The sequence below is a fragment of the Carcharhinus amblyrhynchos genome, chromosome 13, assembly GCF_965287045.1.
Source record: "Carcharhinus amblyrhynchos chromosome 13, sCarAmb.v2.hapA, whole genome shotgun sequence".
NCBI lineage: Eukaryota > Metazoa > Chordata > Chondrichthyes > Carcharhiniformes > Carcharhinidae > Carcharhinus > Carcharhinus amblyrhynchos.
The window spans coordinates 29378386-29397072 of record NC_137336.1 but is presented as its reverse complement, the minus strand read 5'-3'; the positions used below and the strand labels follow the sequence as shown (position 1 = coordinate 29397072).

At 39.8% G+C, this 18687-nt stretch overlaps 1 protein-coding gene across 8 annotated transcripts in view; it reads left to right on the top strand.

The window, feature by feature from the left end:
* The window catches only part of pitx1 (paired-like homeodomain 1), a 42602-nt gene that overhangs the window by 21316 nt on the left and 2599 nt on the right, over positions 1 to 18687 (top strand). For all 8 annotated transcript variants that reach the window (XM_080201458.1, XM_080201453.1, XM_080201457.1 and 5 more), the window contains 2 exons: positions 16848 to 16997; positions 17811 to 18016. In XM_080201458.1, the coding sequence (XP_080057584.1) occupies positions 16853 to 16997; positions 17811 to 18016 (351 nt within the window). In that variant the 5' untranslated portion in view covers positions 16848 to 16852. The remainder of the gene's footprint in view (positions 1 to 16847; positions 16998 to 17810; positions 18017 to 18687) is intronic.

The window sequence follows — 18687 nt, the reverse complement described above, 5'->3', positions numbered from 1 at the left end:
CAACTTCATGTGTTCTTAGGTGCCCTATAAGAAACAATGCAATGGAAACAAATGTATTTTTTCTTAATTTAGAGGGCCACGTTATCAGTGAAATTGCTAATATCTACAAGGATGTTAATAGTGCACATTAGACACTCATTTCCTCAAGTTGTTAATGCTCTATGTTGAAAAAGAATGTATCATGTCCAATTAAGAAATCACTTTTTATTTATATTGACTACTATTTAAAAATTAACAAGCTGGATTAGTGCCAGGCTACAATTAGGCTTGTTTCTCCAGGTCCCATTTCTCTTTGTTATTGTACCAATTTAGTGTTAAATTTACATCAGTATTCACACTAAATCAATGGTGTAATCACCCAGTGAACCATTTTCTTTTCAAGCAAATACCCCCAACAACATCTTCAATTAGAATCTCAAAAGCAGACTTCTTCTGAGCAATGATATCTTTGTTAACAGTGGAACAGTTAACACCAGCACTTTGCACAGAAATCTGATCACAGTGAAAGTGAATTTGACTAAACATTGATGTCTTTTGCTTCCAGTGGAATCACTGTAGCCAAGAGCGTGCCACCACCCTTGGGGGGTTTAGTTCAGTAGCCCTGAAAATGAGTACAGGAGTTGTGACACAATTACTCCCAACATTTACTGTATTGCAAGCAATATTCAACATTGTGCTGTCTGCTGTTTCAAATGATTTCATTGTCAAACCAGTGTTGGCTATCTTGTTGATTGGCTGGAAAACTGAGCAGGAAGCCAAAATCATTGACTGGCATCAGTTAAAAGTAAAATAGAAACTGAAAATATCGCAAGTCTGTCAGCACCTTTAGAAGAGAAACACAGCTAATATTTCAATTTGAATATGACTCTTCTTTGGAACCGGTTAAAACTTGTCTGCAACTCTGAGGCAAGGTGTATTGTGCCTAGAGCAGATGTTGGATGTGAATTTGATCTGAGAAACATTGATTAGGCACAACATGGGAGACAGCATGATAGTAGGTTTTTGAATCCTGCATGCGAGACTTTACTGGAGGAGGTGCAAAGGAACAGAGATGCACTGAAACTGCAAGGGGTCAGGAGGCTCTCCAAACACATCACAGAAGGCAACAGGAGCAGTTAGCTATGGAGATTACAACCATGGGTCAAGCAATAAGGACCTGACGACAGTGCCGCAAGAAGTTCAATGACCTTACATGAATGACCAAAATCAGTGAATGCATCTTTAAATACCATATCCTGCTACCTGTAGTATAAGTGTCTGGTATATACAGGGCTAACATGGGACTGAGTTCAGTGGTATAAGAAGGCACATGGCCCAGACCTAGGGTCAGTGTAGTGTTGAGCAGAGAATCTTAAACACAGAGCTAGCTCCTTGCCTCTACCCTTCACTATGTATGTATTTAGTTACAAGGAGTTAATAAGCCATTGCTGTTAACATACAGAGGACTATGAAAACTTCCTTAAAAGACATGTTTTATAACCAACGTCATTGCAAGAAATGACCTCAGATACTGCTCAATTCACCACATCCACATCATTCATCTACTGACAATCCCCATCAATCACAATTCATATCTGACATTCATTTGCTCCTCTGCACCCTCAGACACTGCTGAAAGCCTCATACCCAGAACTCTCAACTTGCAAACATGATCAGCTATTTAGCCATAACAGCCATGTCATCGAAATAGATTGATGACACTTACTGAAACATTCCCTTTCTTGCAGGACAGAGTAATACTTCATCAAAGGCTGCAGAAGCAAACCAGTGAGGGACAGGCAAGCCTAAATATCCTCTTCCCACGGAGGAAATGGTGCTGGCCATTTGTGGAATGCCAATTGCCGTGACCAGAGGCAGGGCTGAAATCCAAGAAAATTGTGGTATTCTCATACCTAATCCTAATTTTCCCTTCCCTCACTCACATCCCACACTCTTCTGATTTACAGATTTACATTGTGTAAGCATGCACTTCTTACTCACCCCAAACTTACTACCAATCCTCAGCCCCATCCCAGACAAGCAGAACTTTCTCTTTGTATCTTTCTCTTTTCAGATGCCCAAGATATTCATATTGACCAAGGAGAAAGATAGATTATAATGATGATGAAGACACAGTATCCCATCACCCAATTTCACACTTCAATTCAGATTTTAAGACTGCATGTCATTTAGAGAATAGTGAAGAAGCGGGATGTGCTTGTCATAAGACACCTACAGTCAAAATGTGAGGCAAGGTTAGCATTGGGACAAAATGAAACTCATTTTTTTCTGGCAGAGGACTCAATGACAGCTTGGATGTAGCAGTATACAAAGGATTCTGATGGGTTTTCCCAATGGAGCATTGGAAAGCCTGTCAGAAAGCTAGTACTCATTAACAAGGAGTATGAAACAGTCCAGCCTCAACTTGGCCCAGAAATATGCACAGAACTTGGATCCCATCTTTCCAGCACAGAGATGGTAGCCAATTCCTCCGACACATTTGTAGACCCAACCATGATGTAGTGTCTGATGGCCAATGTTTCAACTTCTGTGCAGAACAAGCAATTTCCCCTTGAAGTCTCAATGCTGCAGTGGAAGCTCCAGCTAAGAATTGTCCTATGAAGAAAGATTGAGTAGTGTAGGCCTATACTCTATAGAGTTTAGAAGAATAAGGGAATTCTAATTGATCTAATCTATCAGAAGCTAAAAGGATTGATAGGATAGGTGTAGAGTGAATGTTTCCTCTCGTGGGACAATATAGAATGAGAGATCATAGTTTTACTATAAGAGGCAGCAGATCTAAAACAAATGAGAAGAAATTACCTCTCTCAAAGGGTCATGAACTTGTTGAATTCACTACCCCATAGTGTGGTGGATGCCAGGACATTGAATAAATTTAAGGAGGAAATAGACAGATTTTTAATTAATAATGGGTCGAAAGGTTACAGAGAATGAGCAGGAAAGTGGAATTGAAGCCATGATGAGATGAGCCATGATCATATTGAATGACGAAGCAGGCTCACGGGGTGAATTGTCTACTCCAGCTCCAGTTCAGACTGCTGTTATCATGACTGTGGATTTCAAGGTGGTGCAAAGGGACTTACAGTCACAGCAGTCCAACAATCTGTCCTCCAACAGAGTCCTGCGAGTGCTGAGGTGCCATTCCAGCAGAGCAGTAATGGCTTCATGGAGTGCATCATTACTGTGCTCTCTTAGTAAAATAGCATTCTTCTTCTAATCTCTGCCAGTGCCCTTGTCTATCAGACAGTCAGCCCATGTCAGCTGGTGCAATCTGCAGTTGGCCTCACTAGGTCCAGAGTTGCTCAAAGCTATCATCCAAAGCCATCAGTAGTCTTCACCACGGAAAAGCATCAGCCTTTCCTTAGCTATGCTGCAGTAACTGTGTTAGCACTGCGTAAGAGCACATAGAGAAACTGCAGTAATGGAATGCACATGGGAAAATAACTATTTCCTGCGTAATATGGAATGACATTACTAAAAATAAGTGAAGCTAATTTTGGGATGGCCTTTTTATTGCATTCTACCTCTGTGTGTGCTGTGATGGTCAGTGACAGAAGGACGATAATATTTGGGACTGCTGGTGAATAGGAAATTGGCATCATGGATACTGATATTGCATTTATAAATGTTCTTCACAAGCAGCCTGGCCAGAAAGAGGTTGTGTAAATTGCCTCTTCTCTTTCTCTTCCTCTTCCTGCTCATATTCCTTTCCTGAATAATTTGCAACAAGATCTGTCGCCACATCTGTGACAAGATTGGACAAAATGCAGGAGACTACCCCTAACCTTGACACCCACTCTAACAAGTGCTGCGGGGCACTTCCAAGGTGGGTTCAGGTAGCAGAAACATAATTTTGGCATGCCAATGTTCTGGCCTATAAGGGTTAATGGGCCAGCACCTACTACATTGTAAACGTGCTGTGTAGCCAAGTCATCAGCCACATCATCAGCGGATCTTGTCATTGTGAGGCCACCCTTTGGTTTGATGTGAAAACTCTAATGAAGTGGGTAGAGTAGATTGCTGAAGAATGGAGTCATCACAGCTGCTACCAGGCATTGACATGTATAATTCTCCACCTATGGTCACACACCAACTGGGTGTAGTGGGAAAGGAACCCCTTCCAGTATAGATCATGCAGTTTCTGCAAAGAAATATGCATGCAGTCACTGCACCCCACACCATGGGTAAGCCTGCAATCCTAGCAAAGTTGTGTGCTCATTACAATGGCTTCTTTATGGAAAGAGGAAATTAAATGTAACGTAATACAAAAAATAAAATGTAGTTGGGTGTGAATGTATCAAGTGTGTCAATGACTTTTCCTACACAGCATTGGAAGGCAAAATATTCATCTCTAGTTCCAGCTGGAAGGAGCCAGAAATGTAAATGTTCTTTGTCACCATCACCTCCACAGCAATTTACAGTGCTATCTTTGCCCTGCACTGTGGTTGCAATTTTGGCGTCAGCAGAAGCTAAATTTCAGTGAGAATCAAATGTTCCGTATAAATTGCATGCATACAACACAGCGACCCACAAATGATCACACCAGCCCCTAGGTTGTTCTAATTAAAGGTACCATGTATGTTACTGCAACTTTAAAGAGTGCCACACATTCACGTGAACAAGCTGTGTGCAATGAAAAGAAAGAGGGAACATTTGTGAGGATACCATATTATTTCTCACTGACATTCAAGTCAGGGAATTTCTTCATCAATACCATGGCCTCCTCTTCCCTCTGCCACCAGCTTGTTCTGTTTTGCAGGACCTCATTCTCTAAATGATGCTGTCTTGTAAGGTGAATGTCTGCTCATACATGTGTCCAGAGGCAGTTAAAGCAAAAGCCTTGCTGTCAGTAATATCTTCTTAAACACCTGCCACACCACTCCTTGTGGAGTTTTGCAAGACGTTTTTGTGAACAACTATGGAAAGCACTACACTTGTAGAAGCAATGGAATAACCAAAAGAAATTAATCAGCAACCAGTATGTTGATGGCCCTTTGGAATAATGCTGAGGGTTACTGGGATGAGGTGGCAAGTGTGGCGGCATTTGCTTGAGGTCCTTCTTGGTGTGAACAGAGGGCATGAGCTGATGACTTGATGGGCTGAATGGCCTCCTGCGCTGTAGAGCTTCTATGAATAATGCTGTGGATTACTGGGATGGGGTGGCAGGTGTGGTGGTGATTGCTTGATGTGCTTCTTGTTGTGAACAGAGGGCATGAGCTGATGACTGGATGGACTAAATGGCCTCCTCCTGTGCTGTAGGGTTTCTATGATTCTATGAAAAAAGCAGCATTGCACGCTGATTGGCTTTATTATCTGTTGAAGGATCATTTAGATCTGAAACATTAATTGTTTACTTCTCAATCATAGAATCCCTACAGTGCTGCAGGAGGCCATTCAACCCATTGAGTCTGCACCAACTCTCTGACAAAGTATCTTACTCAGGGTCTGTCCCCATAACCCAAAGTATTTACCATGACTTACCCAACTAACTCTCCACAATGCTGCCACACCTGCTGAGTCTGTGCAGCATTTTCAGTTTTTATTTCAGATTTCCAGCGTCCTTAGTATTCTGCTTTTATTGTCCGTCTCCTGTGCGTACCTCTGGCAGCCATTCACTGCATCAAGCTATCGACCTCACCAATATGGCATCCAGCGTAATGCATCGCAACGTGTGCATGTTAGATGGAGGTGTAATTTTGTTCTCCCAATGGCACCCATAACACCCAAACAGTGGTCCTAATTTTTCAGCGTGGGCCTTCTGGAATCTATAATGTGAAGATGCCAGCGTTGAACTGGGGTAAGCACAGTGAGAAGTCTCACAACACCAGGTTAAATTCCAAAGACGTGCTGTTAACTGTGTTGGCCATGCAAAATTCTCCCTATTGTACCCAAACAGGCATCAGATACGGCAACAAGGGGATTTTCACAGCAATGTCATTGCATTGTTAATGCAAGTCTACTTGTGACACCTACAAATAAACTTTTAAAATGGAGCACCCGGATGAAACCTACGCAGACGCGAGGAGAATGTACAAACTCCACACAGTCACTCGAGGACAGAATTGAAACTAGCTCCCTGGTGCTGTGAGGCAGCAGTGCCATTCCCAGAGGTTTCTAACCGCGAATATTAAGCATTTTAAAGAAATAACATACTGATCGCTCGATTGTTTGTAAGACATGAAGCGAGAACCGTTATGCTCCTCCAACGACATTTATTTGGGGAAATTAAAAGATCTCGTTGTGAACAGATTATTTCTAACTCAAACCAAAATCCCTAGAAGAAAGCAAGGCGGATTTTGAAACATGATATAGAGATGCAGGTGTTGGATTGGAATAAACACAGTAAGAAGTCTCACAATACCAGGTTAAAATCCAACAGGTTTTTTTGGTAGCACAAGCCACTAGCTTTCGGAGCACTGCTCCTTCATCAGGTAAGTGGGAGCTCTGGAACTCCTGTTGGATTTTAAAACAACAGCTTTTAAGGTCGTCCGAACGGATACAGGAGCCAGTTACTGACTATAATAATAAGACAAAACTTCTCGATACTCTTTATGCTAAACTCAAGATTCCAGAAACTCAAAAAGTTTAACAAAATTCAGCTGGGACTTTTCTCGGATGTTGACAGCAGAAATAGCAGAGCTAAGGAACTGCCAAATTTAATCTTCTGGCCATATTAATTTGAAAAACACACAAAAGTAAATCGAGCATTGCTTGACAGTTTGGACACTATCCTCCCTGAGAGAGAGGCAGTCAGAATTGAAGACATGTCTATAAAAATACCAAGAATGCCGATAGACACACTTTTCGTTACAAATTCAGTTACCACCATCACCAACAACCCCCCACACACCCCTCCCCGCCCCGAAATAATTGACATGAAATTATAATATATTTCTGTGATCACCTTTCTTCTAAACAGCTTTCTATTTTGACTCAATTAATGCAATATAGCTGATTTGCTGAAGACTACGCATACAATCAGTTAAAAACCCTGGAATTTTATTGTCAAGTTGGTCACTAAAGCCCACTCGCGTATGTCTTGTTGCCAAGACGAAAACAAATGGGATTTTTCATATTTGTCTAAGTCTTGAGTTGAGTCGGACGTCGCTATTCACCAGCCAACATAAAGAAAACTCATTGCGAACGATCATTGGAATGGGCATCATTGGGTGAGGGGGGGGAGGTGTGGAGGCTTTTGGGGGTGGTGAGGCTGAATTTCACAAACAGAAATGTTTCAAATCTCGGGCATTTAAATTTTTTTGTGAGGTAGAGGTGAACGTTAATTTGTCTTCGTAAACGGAAACTGCTCATAAGGCAATTGTAAACTTTCAGATTTAATATGAGAACTATTTATTACCGGACAAAACGGAAAGTGCTAGACAAACCCGGCGAACCTGGCAGCATCTGTGGAGAGAAAAACGTTTACGTTTCGACTCCAATAATGACTTCTTCAGAACAGGCTATCCAGCATTTAAAGCTTGAATTTCAGATGTTTTTTATTCGTTAATGGAATGTATGCATTTATTGCCCATCCCTAAATGCCCTTCAGCTGAGTGGCAATTTTCAGAAGGCATTTAAGAACCACGTGATCAGCTAAGGATGACAGATTTCCTTCTCTAAAAGATGGATTTTTTACAATTGGCATTGTTTTAATGCTAGGAATGAAAGTTGCTGTATATCAATCAGATTTGTATTAAATTCAAATTCCATTAAGATGGGATTCGAAACCGAATCCCTTCTGCATTACTAGTCCAGCGACACTGTCACCTCGCCTCTCTCTCTCTGCTACTTTCACTAATATGACACAAATTTTTAGGTAGGGAGCTGTTAAGCAACACAATATCTTGGATCTTACTATCGTCTCTATAATAGATGCTAAAATGTAATTTATGCGCTTGCCTTAAGGATCGGAAGGATTGTCCCTGGAATGCTAGGAGATGATTAATTAGAGCTGTTACTCCATCACCTCTAGCACGCACCAGAAAGGGCCATCTATATTCTATAGTTGTACAGTCCCCGAGTCCAGGAACACAAACGGTAAGATCCCTTCAGAGGAAGGACAAAACAAAATTGACACCCCAATATTGAAATATTTAAAATGGATGATGTACGACAAATTTCTAACAAAAAAATAACATAAGGCAAGCCAAGGCGTGTTATCAGGCAACATTTAACATCAAACCACATTATATAGTATATAGGGTTGATGGTCCATAGCTCGGTCAGGTCAAAAGAAGTAACTTTTTAAGGAAAGTCTTGAAGGAAAGGGAGAGAGAGGAAGTCAGGCAGAGAAGTTCAGAGAGTAGTTCCAGAGAGTAGTTAGGGTCTCTTCAGGTGCAGGTAACAGAGAGATCTCGAAGTGTTATTTACAGACAGGTCTCCAGGTTTAAGCGCATAAATCAACTGATCTTAATCGTACCCACGGATCATATTAATCAGCAGCGCTATTCATTATGAAACCTAGGCTCGTCATTCGATGTCAGTGCATTAACCCCAATGGTATTATTCCATTTGTCGAACAAATATGTGGCACAGGCACGGCTTGTTAATATTAATAATTAATATAGTCCTCGGTATTTAGATGATGACTGAGGAGGCCGCTAAAGTTGATTTAAACTTTTTATTTCCACTCTTTGCTCAAGTTATATTTATACAACATTACAATATAACGCGGAGGCATTTTATGGCTGATACTATCTCTGGAATATTATTACTAGTTGAACGATTTACTGAGAGTAAATAAATCAAAAGGTTTATATGTCTGGCCGTCTCGGGCAATGAACTGTAGAAAAACGCCGCGTCAATGTATCATGTTTTCTAATAGTCCGGAGTAAATGTCCTCGCTAGCGCAGCCTAATGCCCTTGCCATAACTAAACAGATGAGTTGTAATTAAAGTACATGAAATGAGAGCCAGAAACACGCTCTCCTCTCCTGTTTACCCGCATCATCCCTAGCATCGAAGAAACTAGCAGGAAAACAATCCCTCCACCAACCTAACAAGAAAATTGCTGCATAATTTACTCATTGACTTATTTCACCGTTTGAGTCCTAATTTAAGGATTTAGACTAATTTGACTCCTCTGCTTTTCCAGGCCAAAGGGTCAAATATCGTCGTAAACCTGCAGCTTTGCAAGCCCCCTTCTTTTCTTCTGCTTTGAATGCTGCGAAGCACATCTCATGATGATGTGAAGTAACAATATTTTTTGGCAAGGGAAATGAAAAGGAGAGAACATCGCTTCCCTATGACCGGTCCATGCAGCCTGCCCAGTTCACTCCTGTTGCTTCAAAGATCGACCCTTCGCCGTGACCTTTCCCGGTTATTTTGTGTACTGCTCCCTCCCCCCCAGCCTCACATACACAACCTGAAACACTCCACTTTGCATGTGGATGTGTGTTGGCTCGTTCAGAAGCTGATCGGTCAGTTTATACAGAGCTGCAATTATTTTTACCTTAAAAAAAGACAAGGAAACTTTTCTTTGAAGGAAATATGTCGAGATTTCAATAGCCCATTCAAAGGTTTCTTGGCAATTTCATGTGTAAATCTTTGATGGCATTTCGGAAGGAAGAAAACGCGAAAGAAAGCGCGAGAAATAAGATACGGCAAAGAACTTTAAGTAAAAAGGTGTCCATAGCTAGCAGGGAGTCTATTACTGATCAGATATACCACGGGAATCCGAACAACCAATTTAGATCAGTTGGAATGTGCCTCGTTTTTAATAGTGTACGATTTAAATCATGCACTTTTCAAACCATAATGTCATTATTGGGCGATCCATCGCCGGTAATCAAGGGATTGTTGGTGTGTATGGGAACAGCAATAGATGTTAGATTCCTTTGGATGCGTTTAGTTACGATTGTCCGATCCGATCTGATCTGTATAACCGATTAAACTGATTACAGTATGAAGATATTTCTAGATCGAGTTTATAACCATGCTGATCCCGGCATAATCCTCATTCATGCACAACATTCTTAGCTGAATAAATATCTGCAACATTCTGAAATACAATTCTTTGCCAGGAATATTGCCTATGGTTCATTAGAAGTAGCTGATAGGCGCAAACCGCATTGAAATCTGAAGCAGAGATGTACTATTTCCTTAGGATATTGAATTCCTTTGACATCAAGATGTTTTCCATATCGGAAAATATCTAATGCGAGGCTTTTTTTCTCTCTCCCTACTGCCTAAAATACTTCCACAATATTATCCTTTATGTTTCTAAATAATGATTTCCCATCTTTGAGTCAATGCCCCTCTGTTAACTGAGCAAAGCGTGTCCTTTTACCATTCAGTTTGCAAACTCAATACTGTTTGCAATTCCCTCTCAAAGCCATAGGCCGGCTATGCTGAATAATGTAGTTATCAAATGCTGATTTGCATCGTTTTTGTTTAACGAGTTTGAGTTTTTTTAAAAAATGCTCTGGAGTATTGTGAGGCTTTGAGAATAGTCACGTGGCCAAAGGCATGCACCTGGCAAGAACAGCCACCGACTAAAACCCATCTGTGGCTGAAGCTCTTTTATAGGAAATACCAGAATATATCGAAAAGTGAGAACTAACTAAATTAAACGCAGTTAATGGCGAGGTTGCAACGGTTATTTTTCAGCTTGTTTTCCGTCCTTTGTAATTATGTCTCTGAGCCTGCTTCTCAATTTAACTTGTGAGTGAATGGAATATTACTTTGAAATAACGACATCGTTTTTTCATATATATGCCAGCACTGCAGGGGGACAAAAATCACTTAAGCCGCGCGTCCATTCATAATGAACACATGACACCAGAAACCTGGTGATTCAGTCAGTAAATGTATTGTTGGGGGGGGGAGGTGAGGCTGAGTCAGGAACATCTCTAGAGGATCCCAAGGCTAGGCCTGGGCAAAGTTAGCTGATCTCAGGTGGAATGAGGATGGGTCCTGACCTCAGTGTTGTTAGGTGAAGAAGATGAAGAATTTGATGAATGTATTGGATCCTGCTGGAAGTTTTAGAAATAATTGATGATTATGATAGTGAGAACGAACTCCTCTTATTAAGAAGTCGGTAACAATAGGCAATCATTTTCTTCCCTCTTGACCTTGGGATGTAGATAACACTGGCAAGGCCACATTTAATATGTTATAACCTGAGAAGATAATGATGGATTTTTTTTGTTTGTTTTACTGAGAGTGGGCAGAGATGTTTTAAGATACACTTCTACGTACAGAGGGTAACTAAACATGGAATGAATTTTCCACAGGAATGGCTGAGACAGAGACCATTGCATATTTTAAAGGAAAATCAAATCAATGTTTAGAGGCAGAGGAAGGTACAGAACTACGAAGAGAATGTAATGCAGTGGCATTAGTTTGAATTGTATAGTGAGCAAATCACATAGACTAATGGCCTCCTGCATATTAAACTTTTATGCTCTATGATAACACTCTACTGATGCCTGCATTGCAATGTACATGTGGCAAGGCATTGATGTTCCATGTTGTTAATTAAATCACCATTACTGTCTCAGCTCCCACATGAAGAAGTCACTTTAGTGAGATACCAGACCAATACCATTGCCTTTGAAGCTATTCAGTAGCCATGAAGCCATCACCATCAAGATATGAGGGAGGAAATTGTAAGGGAAATATGAGTAAGCCTATTTCTTGTGGGTTTTCATTCTCTTTACCATGTTGTGAAGTACAATATTCTAAAGAGCCAGTATGCATTTGTCATACATGCTGCTCCCTGTAGAATTATATTAATCATAATCACTTACAGAAACATAAATTTTGTATTGTCAAAAATAATTGTTCTCTAAAATTAAATATTTTTCGATTCCATTTCCTTTTAACAATAATTGATTATATCTATGAGAGAGAGAAGGAGATATAAATGTAAAGTAAAATTTTCAAAATTGAAATCCATTGGAAACTTGAAGATTATTGTTTCATTTCCAGAATCTGGACTTCAGTCAAACCCTTATTGATGGGAAAATCACTTTCACATTCCTACATACATTTATTCTTTCTCTTTTTAAACTATTTAAGAATTTAAATGAATTAATTTTGGAAAAATGCCAATCTAGCTCCACACAACAATGAATCCAAGACATAAAACGGCCTATAATTTGGTAATAAATTAAACAATCTCTCAGGAAATACATAAGGGCGGCTTATTTTGCAAGAATAAAACAAGTATTGCGGTGAATGTTAAAGTGGAGAATAACATGCAAGGATCCATAGGTATACATTTTTCAAAACTGTACTACTTAACCCATTCTTACTTAATCATCTCAAGGATCAATGTTTGGAAGCCGTTGTTCCTGTTATAGTAGTAGCTAACCATTTGTTTAATTTAAATCTGTCAACCTGGATATGGGTAGCATATGAGTTATGAAATGAAAAAAAAATTATAGTCAGTTCCAATACACTAATAGGCTTCCCCATGATGAATAAAGCCCTTTTTAAAGAATGTTCCAATGATTATTCTTATTTCTGCTTTAATTGCTGCGACACTTGTATTGAGAACTAGCATGTACTTAATTTCTGTTTATATTAATTTCCTGGAATGCTGACAATGTATAATAAATGCATTATCCGTTATATCAATAATACTTCCCTTCAGTCCTTTCGATATTTTAGGGATTGTATGTTGCAAAGCCAAATTTTCCAAAACAATCATATGTTGTGATTGATAGATGATACCAGTCAAGTATTTGATTATTTTGCCCTTGTTGAGCAAATGGACTCACAATCACTCAGTGCATCTTTGTTTAATTTAACATATTGAAAAGTGGATAGAATGGGAAAAAGCATGAGTGTAATTTAAGTGTACAAGTGAGTTCATGGAGTGTTTCAACGGTTTATGAATGTCAACATAATCCTAAAATTAATCTTATTTATTTTTTATAATGTATTCCAGTCAACATTTAATGCTATTAGGTAAACTTCTTTTTACAGTCAGTTGATCTTAGATATAATTTATTTAATCCATATGAGTCATGTAGTATGACGGTCACAAAAATATACCTACAAATGTTTGACATGACCTTGGTGCTCAATTTACAGAGGAAAGAATTAGTGTAGATTTGTATACTTGACTTGAGATATTACAATGACTCCAATGAAAAACTTGAATATTTAACCTTGACTGTTAAATATTCTACATTTTGTATAGTTCAGTTAAGCTGTATGTCTTATTCAGAATATTCATAATAATGAAGTAATGGCCAGCCAGTTCTATTAATCCCATTGCTTTGTTATCTGCATAATATTTAATTTTGCACTATGTGTGATTCCAGTTTATAGATGGCAGTTGTAGGTATCAGATTATTATTGGTAAAATTTCAATTATTCAGAAGTAATACATATTGAAATGAACTGAAAAATTAATATTAATTAGAAATTTACATGCCACAATTAAGTATTCATACAATAAATAATATGTGCAATTATTATAACTTGTTCAAGATAATGTAGCCAGCATTATAGGTTACAGTACAGCCTAATTTTAATTATTAAAAATAATTTTTGAAAATGTTTATGCTGAACACAGTGGTAATTCTGATTTAATACTGTGATTCTATCTTCACCCTCAGTTGTGTGTCAGCCTGGATTATACTTTCAAGCATTAGATAGCCTTTGACTGGAAGGGAAGAAATAAATTAATTTCCAAAGTTGGTCATTTGTTCTCGATGGTCTAGTGGTACTATCGCTAGACTATTAATCCAGAAACTCAATTAATGTTCTGGGGACCTGATGCCACTATGGTGGAATTTGAACTCAATAAAAAAAATCTGGAATTAAGAATCTATTGAAGAAAAAAACTAATGTCATTTATGGAAGGAAATCTGCCGTCCTTACCTGGTCTGGCCTACATGTGACTCCTGAGCCACAGCACTGCGGTTGACTCTCAGGAAAACTGGGGATGGGCAATAAATACTGGCCAGCCAGCGACGCCCCTGTCCCATGAATGAATAAAAAAACTTCTGTAGCCAACATTAAAACATTTTGGCCTTGATATCATTTGAATAGTTTTGATCATTGCATTTATTTGGATAACAATGTTTCTAACTAGCAATTGAATCTGAATATTTTAGTAAAATATTCCATTTAAGACACACAATGTCTTGTTAAATGCATTTTGCTGACTTTTCCATTATTGCGCGCAACATTGCATTTAATGTCAAAATACACATAAAGTCAATGAAATGTGATGCCACCGTGAAAAAATGAAACGCTTCTTCAGCAATTGCAATGAAAGACTTTGTAGATATTTCTCACTAAGATAAGGCCTTTATTATTAGTTTAATACTGAAGTAATTGACTGGTATTTTCCATAAAGTGGGACTTCATATAATGCGATCCCCAAAAACTCAGTTACGTCCCAGAATTTCCTATAATCCCGTGTAATTAAAATGGAATTATGTCTAATTCGATCGTAAGATTTAAATTATGGCCATGATCTCCAAATTTCATAATGAAAATAAAATGTCAAACAGTTAAGGTGAACAATGCAGCAGAATTAATTAAAATCTTACCAAATGTAATGTTTTACTGTGTATATTTAACCTCACAAGGATTAGTGTCCAGGTCTATGTTTACGATACAGCTCGTTGTCCCGATTCTTAAAGGAATCATATGCAGCCAAGGAAACACCCAGAAAATCCAAGCTATGATTTTAAATATCCAGCATCTTCCTCGGTTTTTCTCAATGTCACGCTGTGTAATGCCCTAAGTAAAGGCGAAAATATTAATTTGGTTTGATTTATTATTGTCACATGTACTAGCTTAGAGTGAGAAGTATTGTTTCTTGCACTCTATGCACAGAGAGCATACCGCTCATGGAGAAAGAAACGCGAGAGTGCAGAATATAGTGTTACAGTCAAGCTAGGATGTAGAGAAAGACCAACTTAATGCAAGGTAGGTCTATTCAAAATTCTAATGGCAGCGGGGAAGAAGCTGTCCTTGAGCCGATTGCTACGTTGAGCATGTCCAACATGATTTTTTAACCATTCTCAGCGATCAAAAATCGATGCCATTCACAAAACAAATGTAGAAATGTTGAATATTTAAGCTCCAACACAGTGCTAGGTTCAATTGAGTTTACAAGTTTTCGTCTCGCCGTTTACAATGCCAAATGGACCATTCGAAAAATATATCCCGATATCATTCATTCATTATGATTCCCTTGAATTTGTAACACTACCACTTCTTTCCTCTCTCATCCGTACATTTATACAAATGATTTATTTTTAAAACAGAGAAGACCTATAAAATTTCAACTGCACAAGATAAATTCATTGCATTTATAGCTGTCACAAACGACTCCCTTCAACTCTAGAGTTGAAAGCTCTATACCAATGCCACTATTTGCTTTAATTACAGCCAGCTATGTTTAGCATGCAGCTCTACGAGTAAACATCTCTGCCAACTTCATCCCAAAGCAGGTAACAGTTTGGCCGCTTCTAATAAACATTTAAATGGACAGTGGTAACATTTTGAATTTGTCCATTTAATCTAGCAGAGAAAAGTGATAATTACGTTATGTCGTATCGACTTTCTCTAAATGCCCGATATCACACACCCGTGTGCTCAAATTGTGGGAATATAACTCGTGTTTTTTACAAGTGTGAGGTCAGAAGTATATTTAACTACAGAGCTAGGACTACTTTTCGGCGAATTCATCTGTTCCTCCCGGTAACTAGAATGTGATCCAGCGTCGAACTACACCAAACCCCAATGTCACCACCTTCCTCACTCCTGCTGCCCTCTCAACTCATGTCTGCATCACATGTTAAGGTGTCACCCCAGCCCCAACCTCAACCCGGCAGAGGGGTTTGATGTGTTCCTTCGTCGACTTGCTCGTTGAAAACAAATTAAAATAATTGCTCGAATGCATCCTGTTCTTGTAGGGGAAGCCTCAAAAAGTAGCCCTCATTTTATACCCATGCAATAACATTGAGCCCCAAGTATAACAAGAAATGCTGACACTAGAAGTAGGTATTGATATGAAAGGCTGGACAATGCAAAATCCAACTTTGAAGAGAGTAACTGTTGAGGGAAGCGAGAAGGAAATCGCAGAACGTAGTGGGAAGTGATAAACTGCACTAACCACTAGCACTAATCCTCATTCAATCCGAATACCAATCTATTTTTGATTATATTTTAATGCAAAATTATTTCACAACCAGAATAAAGTTGGCAGTCAGAAAACGGAATTATTTTATGATTCTAATTCTGGAAATATTTGTAATTCATAATGCATTATTTATTAGTGCGGTACATGTTTTAGGATTTCTGAAATCTTGAGGCATGGGCCATTACTGTACAGGCTCTAAAATTACGTGGCAATTATTGTCTACCTGCTGCTCTAAGGGCCGAACGGCCCGCCCCTGCGTCTAAGCCCAATGTTTATTGAATTTGGAAAGGAAATTCTTAACCGTCACTTTGCAATTGGACTTGTTTAACGGGCCCTGTTAAAAGTATTTATCTTGTGACTGGGCGGACGCTGGGAGCTGTTTCCCCAGATTAGCTCAGTCGATTCTGATGGTTTGTGGGTGGTGACTTATCAGCGAAAACTAGGAGGAATCTTCTGGCAGTGGGAGGAGTTCTATATCAGTTCCGCCACCTTATCCGGGCGGGTCATTCCTACCCTCGGCACAGTATACAAATCCAGCTCCTGCCTCCTTAACACAATCCACACAGGTTTCAAATGTTGGTCTGAAGCACTCAATCTGCCTGTTAGAAAAGGCATCATGTTTCACTGAAGGAAACATATATATTGTTTGCCTGAACATTCGGAGTTTATCCTATGGATTTAATTTAAAGAAATTATCGATGTAACAGTAAAAGGACGGTGAACTCTTTTTAAAGGTGCGATGAATGTAGAGAGACTGGCTGAAAGCGGAAGACCCCCGGCTCCTTGTGACATGGCTGCTTCGAGTTTCCCTTTGCTAAGGTCGGGTGAAAGCAGGGACCGGTTAGAAAACACCGCGAGCGACTCCTCGGACACGGAGGCAGCAGGTAAAGGATGCACCGAGTTCCTTGTGTTAGTTCAAGGAATGTTCCCGGGGAGGGGGAGCAAGTGACCTTCCCACCGACTCTTGATATCAAGTCTCCGGAATAAAGCCAGCCACTGAGACTCGAGTTGAGTTGAGTCGAGCCCTCGCGTAGAAGTGAAAGGGATGATGATATCCAGTACAAATTTAAATAAACCTAAAGGTGAAAGGCAGACTTCCGTGGAGCTAATTTTACCCGCCCCTTGCTTGAGACAGCGAGACTTTAAAAAAAACGTATGACCAATGAATAAAAGCTGTCATCAATAAAAAGGCATGCTGTTCTATTAAATGTTGGACGTTAATGTTTAACCTAGTTTGTTGACACAGTGACAGAATGAAACAAGTTTCTGCGTTGCCTTGCTGATCTGCGTGTTTGTAAGGGGCGATTCCGTGATAAAGCGAAATGCAGCCGAGTTTTATGCTCGGAACTGTCCGTGGACAAATTAACATCAACCGTTTAGAAGCGAGTACTAACTGGGTAGCTTGTTATGACCTGTTTTCTCCCTAATAGTAATCCACGTGAAGGAAACAATCACCAAGTGTGATCACTAAACCGAGCAACCTTAGTGATAATAATAGCAGCAGTGATGAATGATCTTTCCCTGATGTTGCTGGGGGTTTGTTTTGATACAATTTGATCACGGGTGAACGTACTCGGTCTGCGACAATCCTTTAGTTGTTGTGCCAGCATTATTTTCCTTTTGAGGTTCCGGTCGATTTTGTGTGTGTGTGTGGTGGGCACGTGTTGCATTATCTGCGTTTTTTGTTTGGTTTTTAGATAAAGAAAAATCGATGCAGAACAAATCAGAAGATTGCAGCCTGGACGATCCATCCAAGAAGAAAAGGCAGAGGCGTCAGAGGACGCACTTCACCAGCCAGCAACTCCAGGAACTGGAAGCAACCTTCCAGAGGAACCGGTATCCCGACATGTCCATGAGGGAAGAGATCGCCGTTTGGACAAACCTTACGGAGGCCAGGGTTAGAGTGAGTATCCTTCCCCTCTTGACCATACAATTAAAAAAAACTGGCAGGAAAATTGTTTATATTTTGATTGAATCGCTCAGCTAGGATCTTGGATTCACTAAATGTCGTTAAAATGCATACGGGGTGTACACCAAACACCACCGTGTTTCTTGAGATCGCCATACCAGGGACCAGGTGCAATGGAATACCTTATATGGTCAGATAATATTTGGTGCGATATTGTCAATGGGAGTACAAGATGCAGCTCAGTAGTTTGCAATAATAGCGCAATGAGAATCTATCCAGTAGGGATTTTCAACATATCACCGTCCCAGATGTAATAGAAAGGAAATTTGAGCAAAGCAGCCCAGTCAGGCGTTCAATTAAAAGGGTTTCCTCAACACGCCTTCTTTTTGGACCTCTATTCGAACTCCAGTAACGTCCCGGGGATTATTAAGAATATTGCACGGCAGCAAACTGGCTGATCGCGCAAAGCCCTGGCCTTGAAGTTTCGCTGCTCCATCACATCCCGCGTGAGAACTGATTGCATCATGCATTTTGTCACTAAACAAACTCGCGTGCTTGCCCCTGGGAACACCATTGACTGGGTAACCAGACAAGTTTTAATGTGTCCCAAACATTTGCAGTGTCAGCTCGATAGCTGGAAGGTGGTGGGGGGGGGGGGGGGGGGC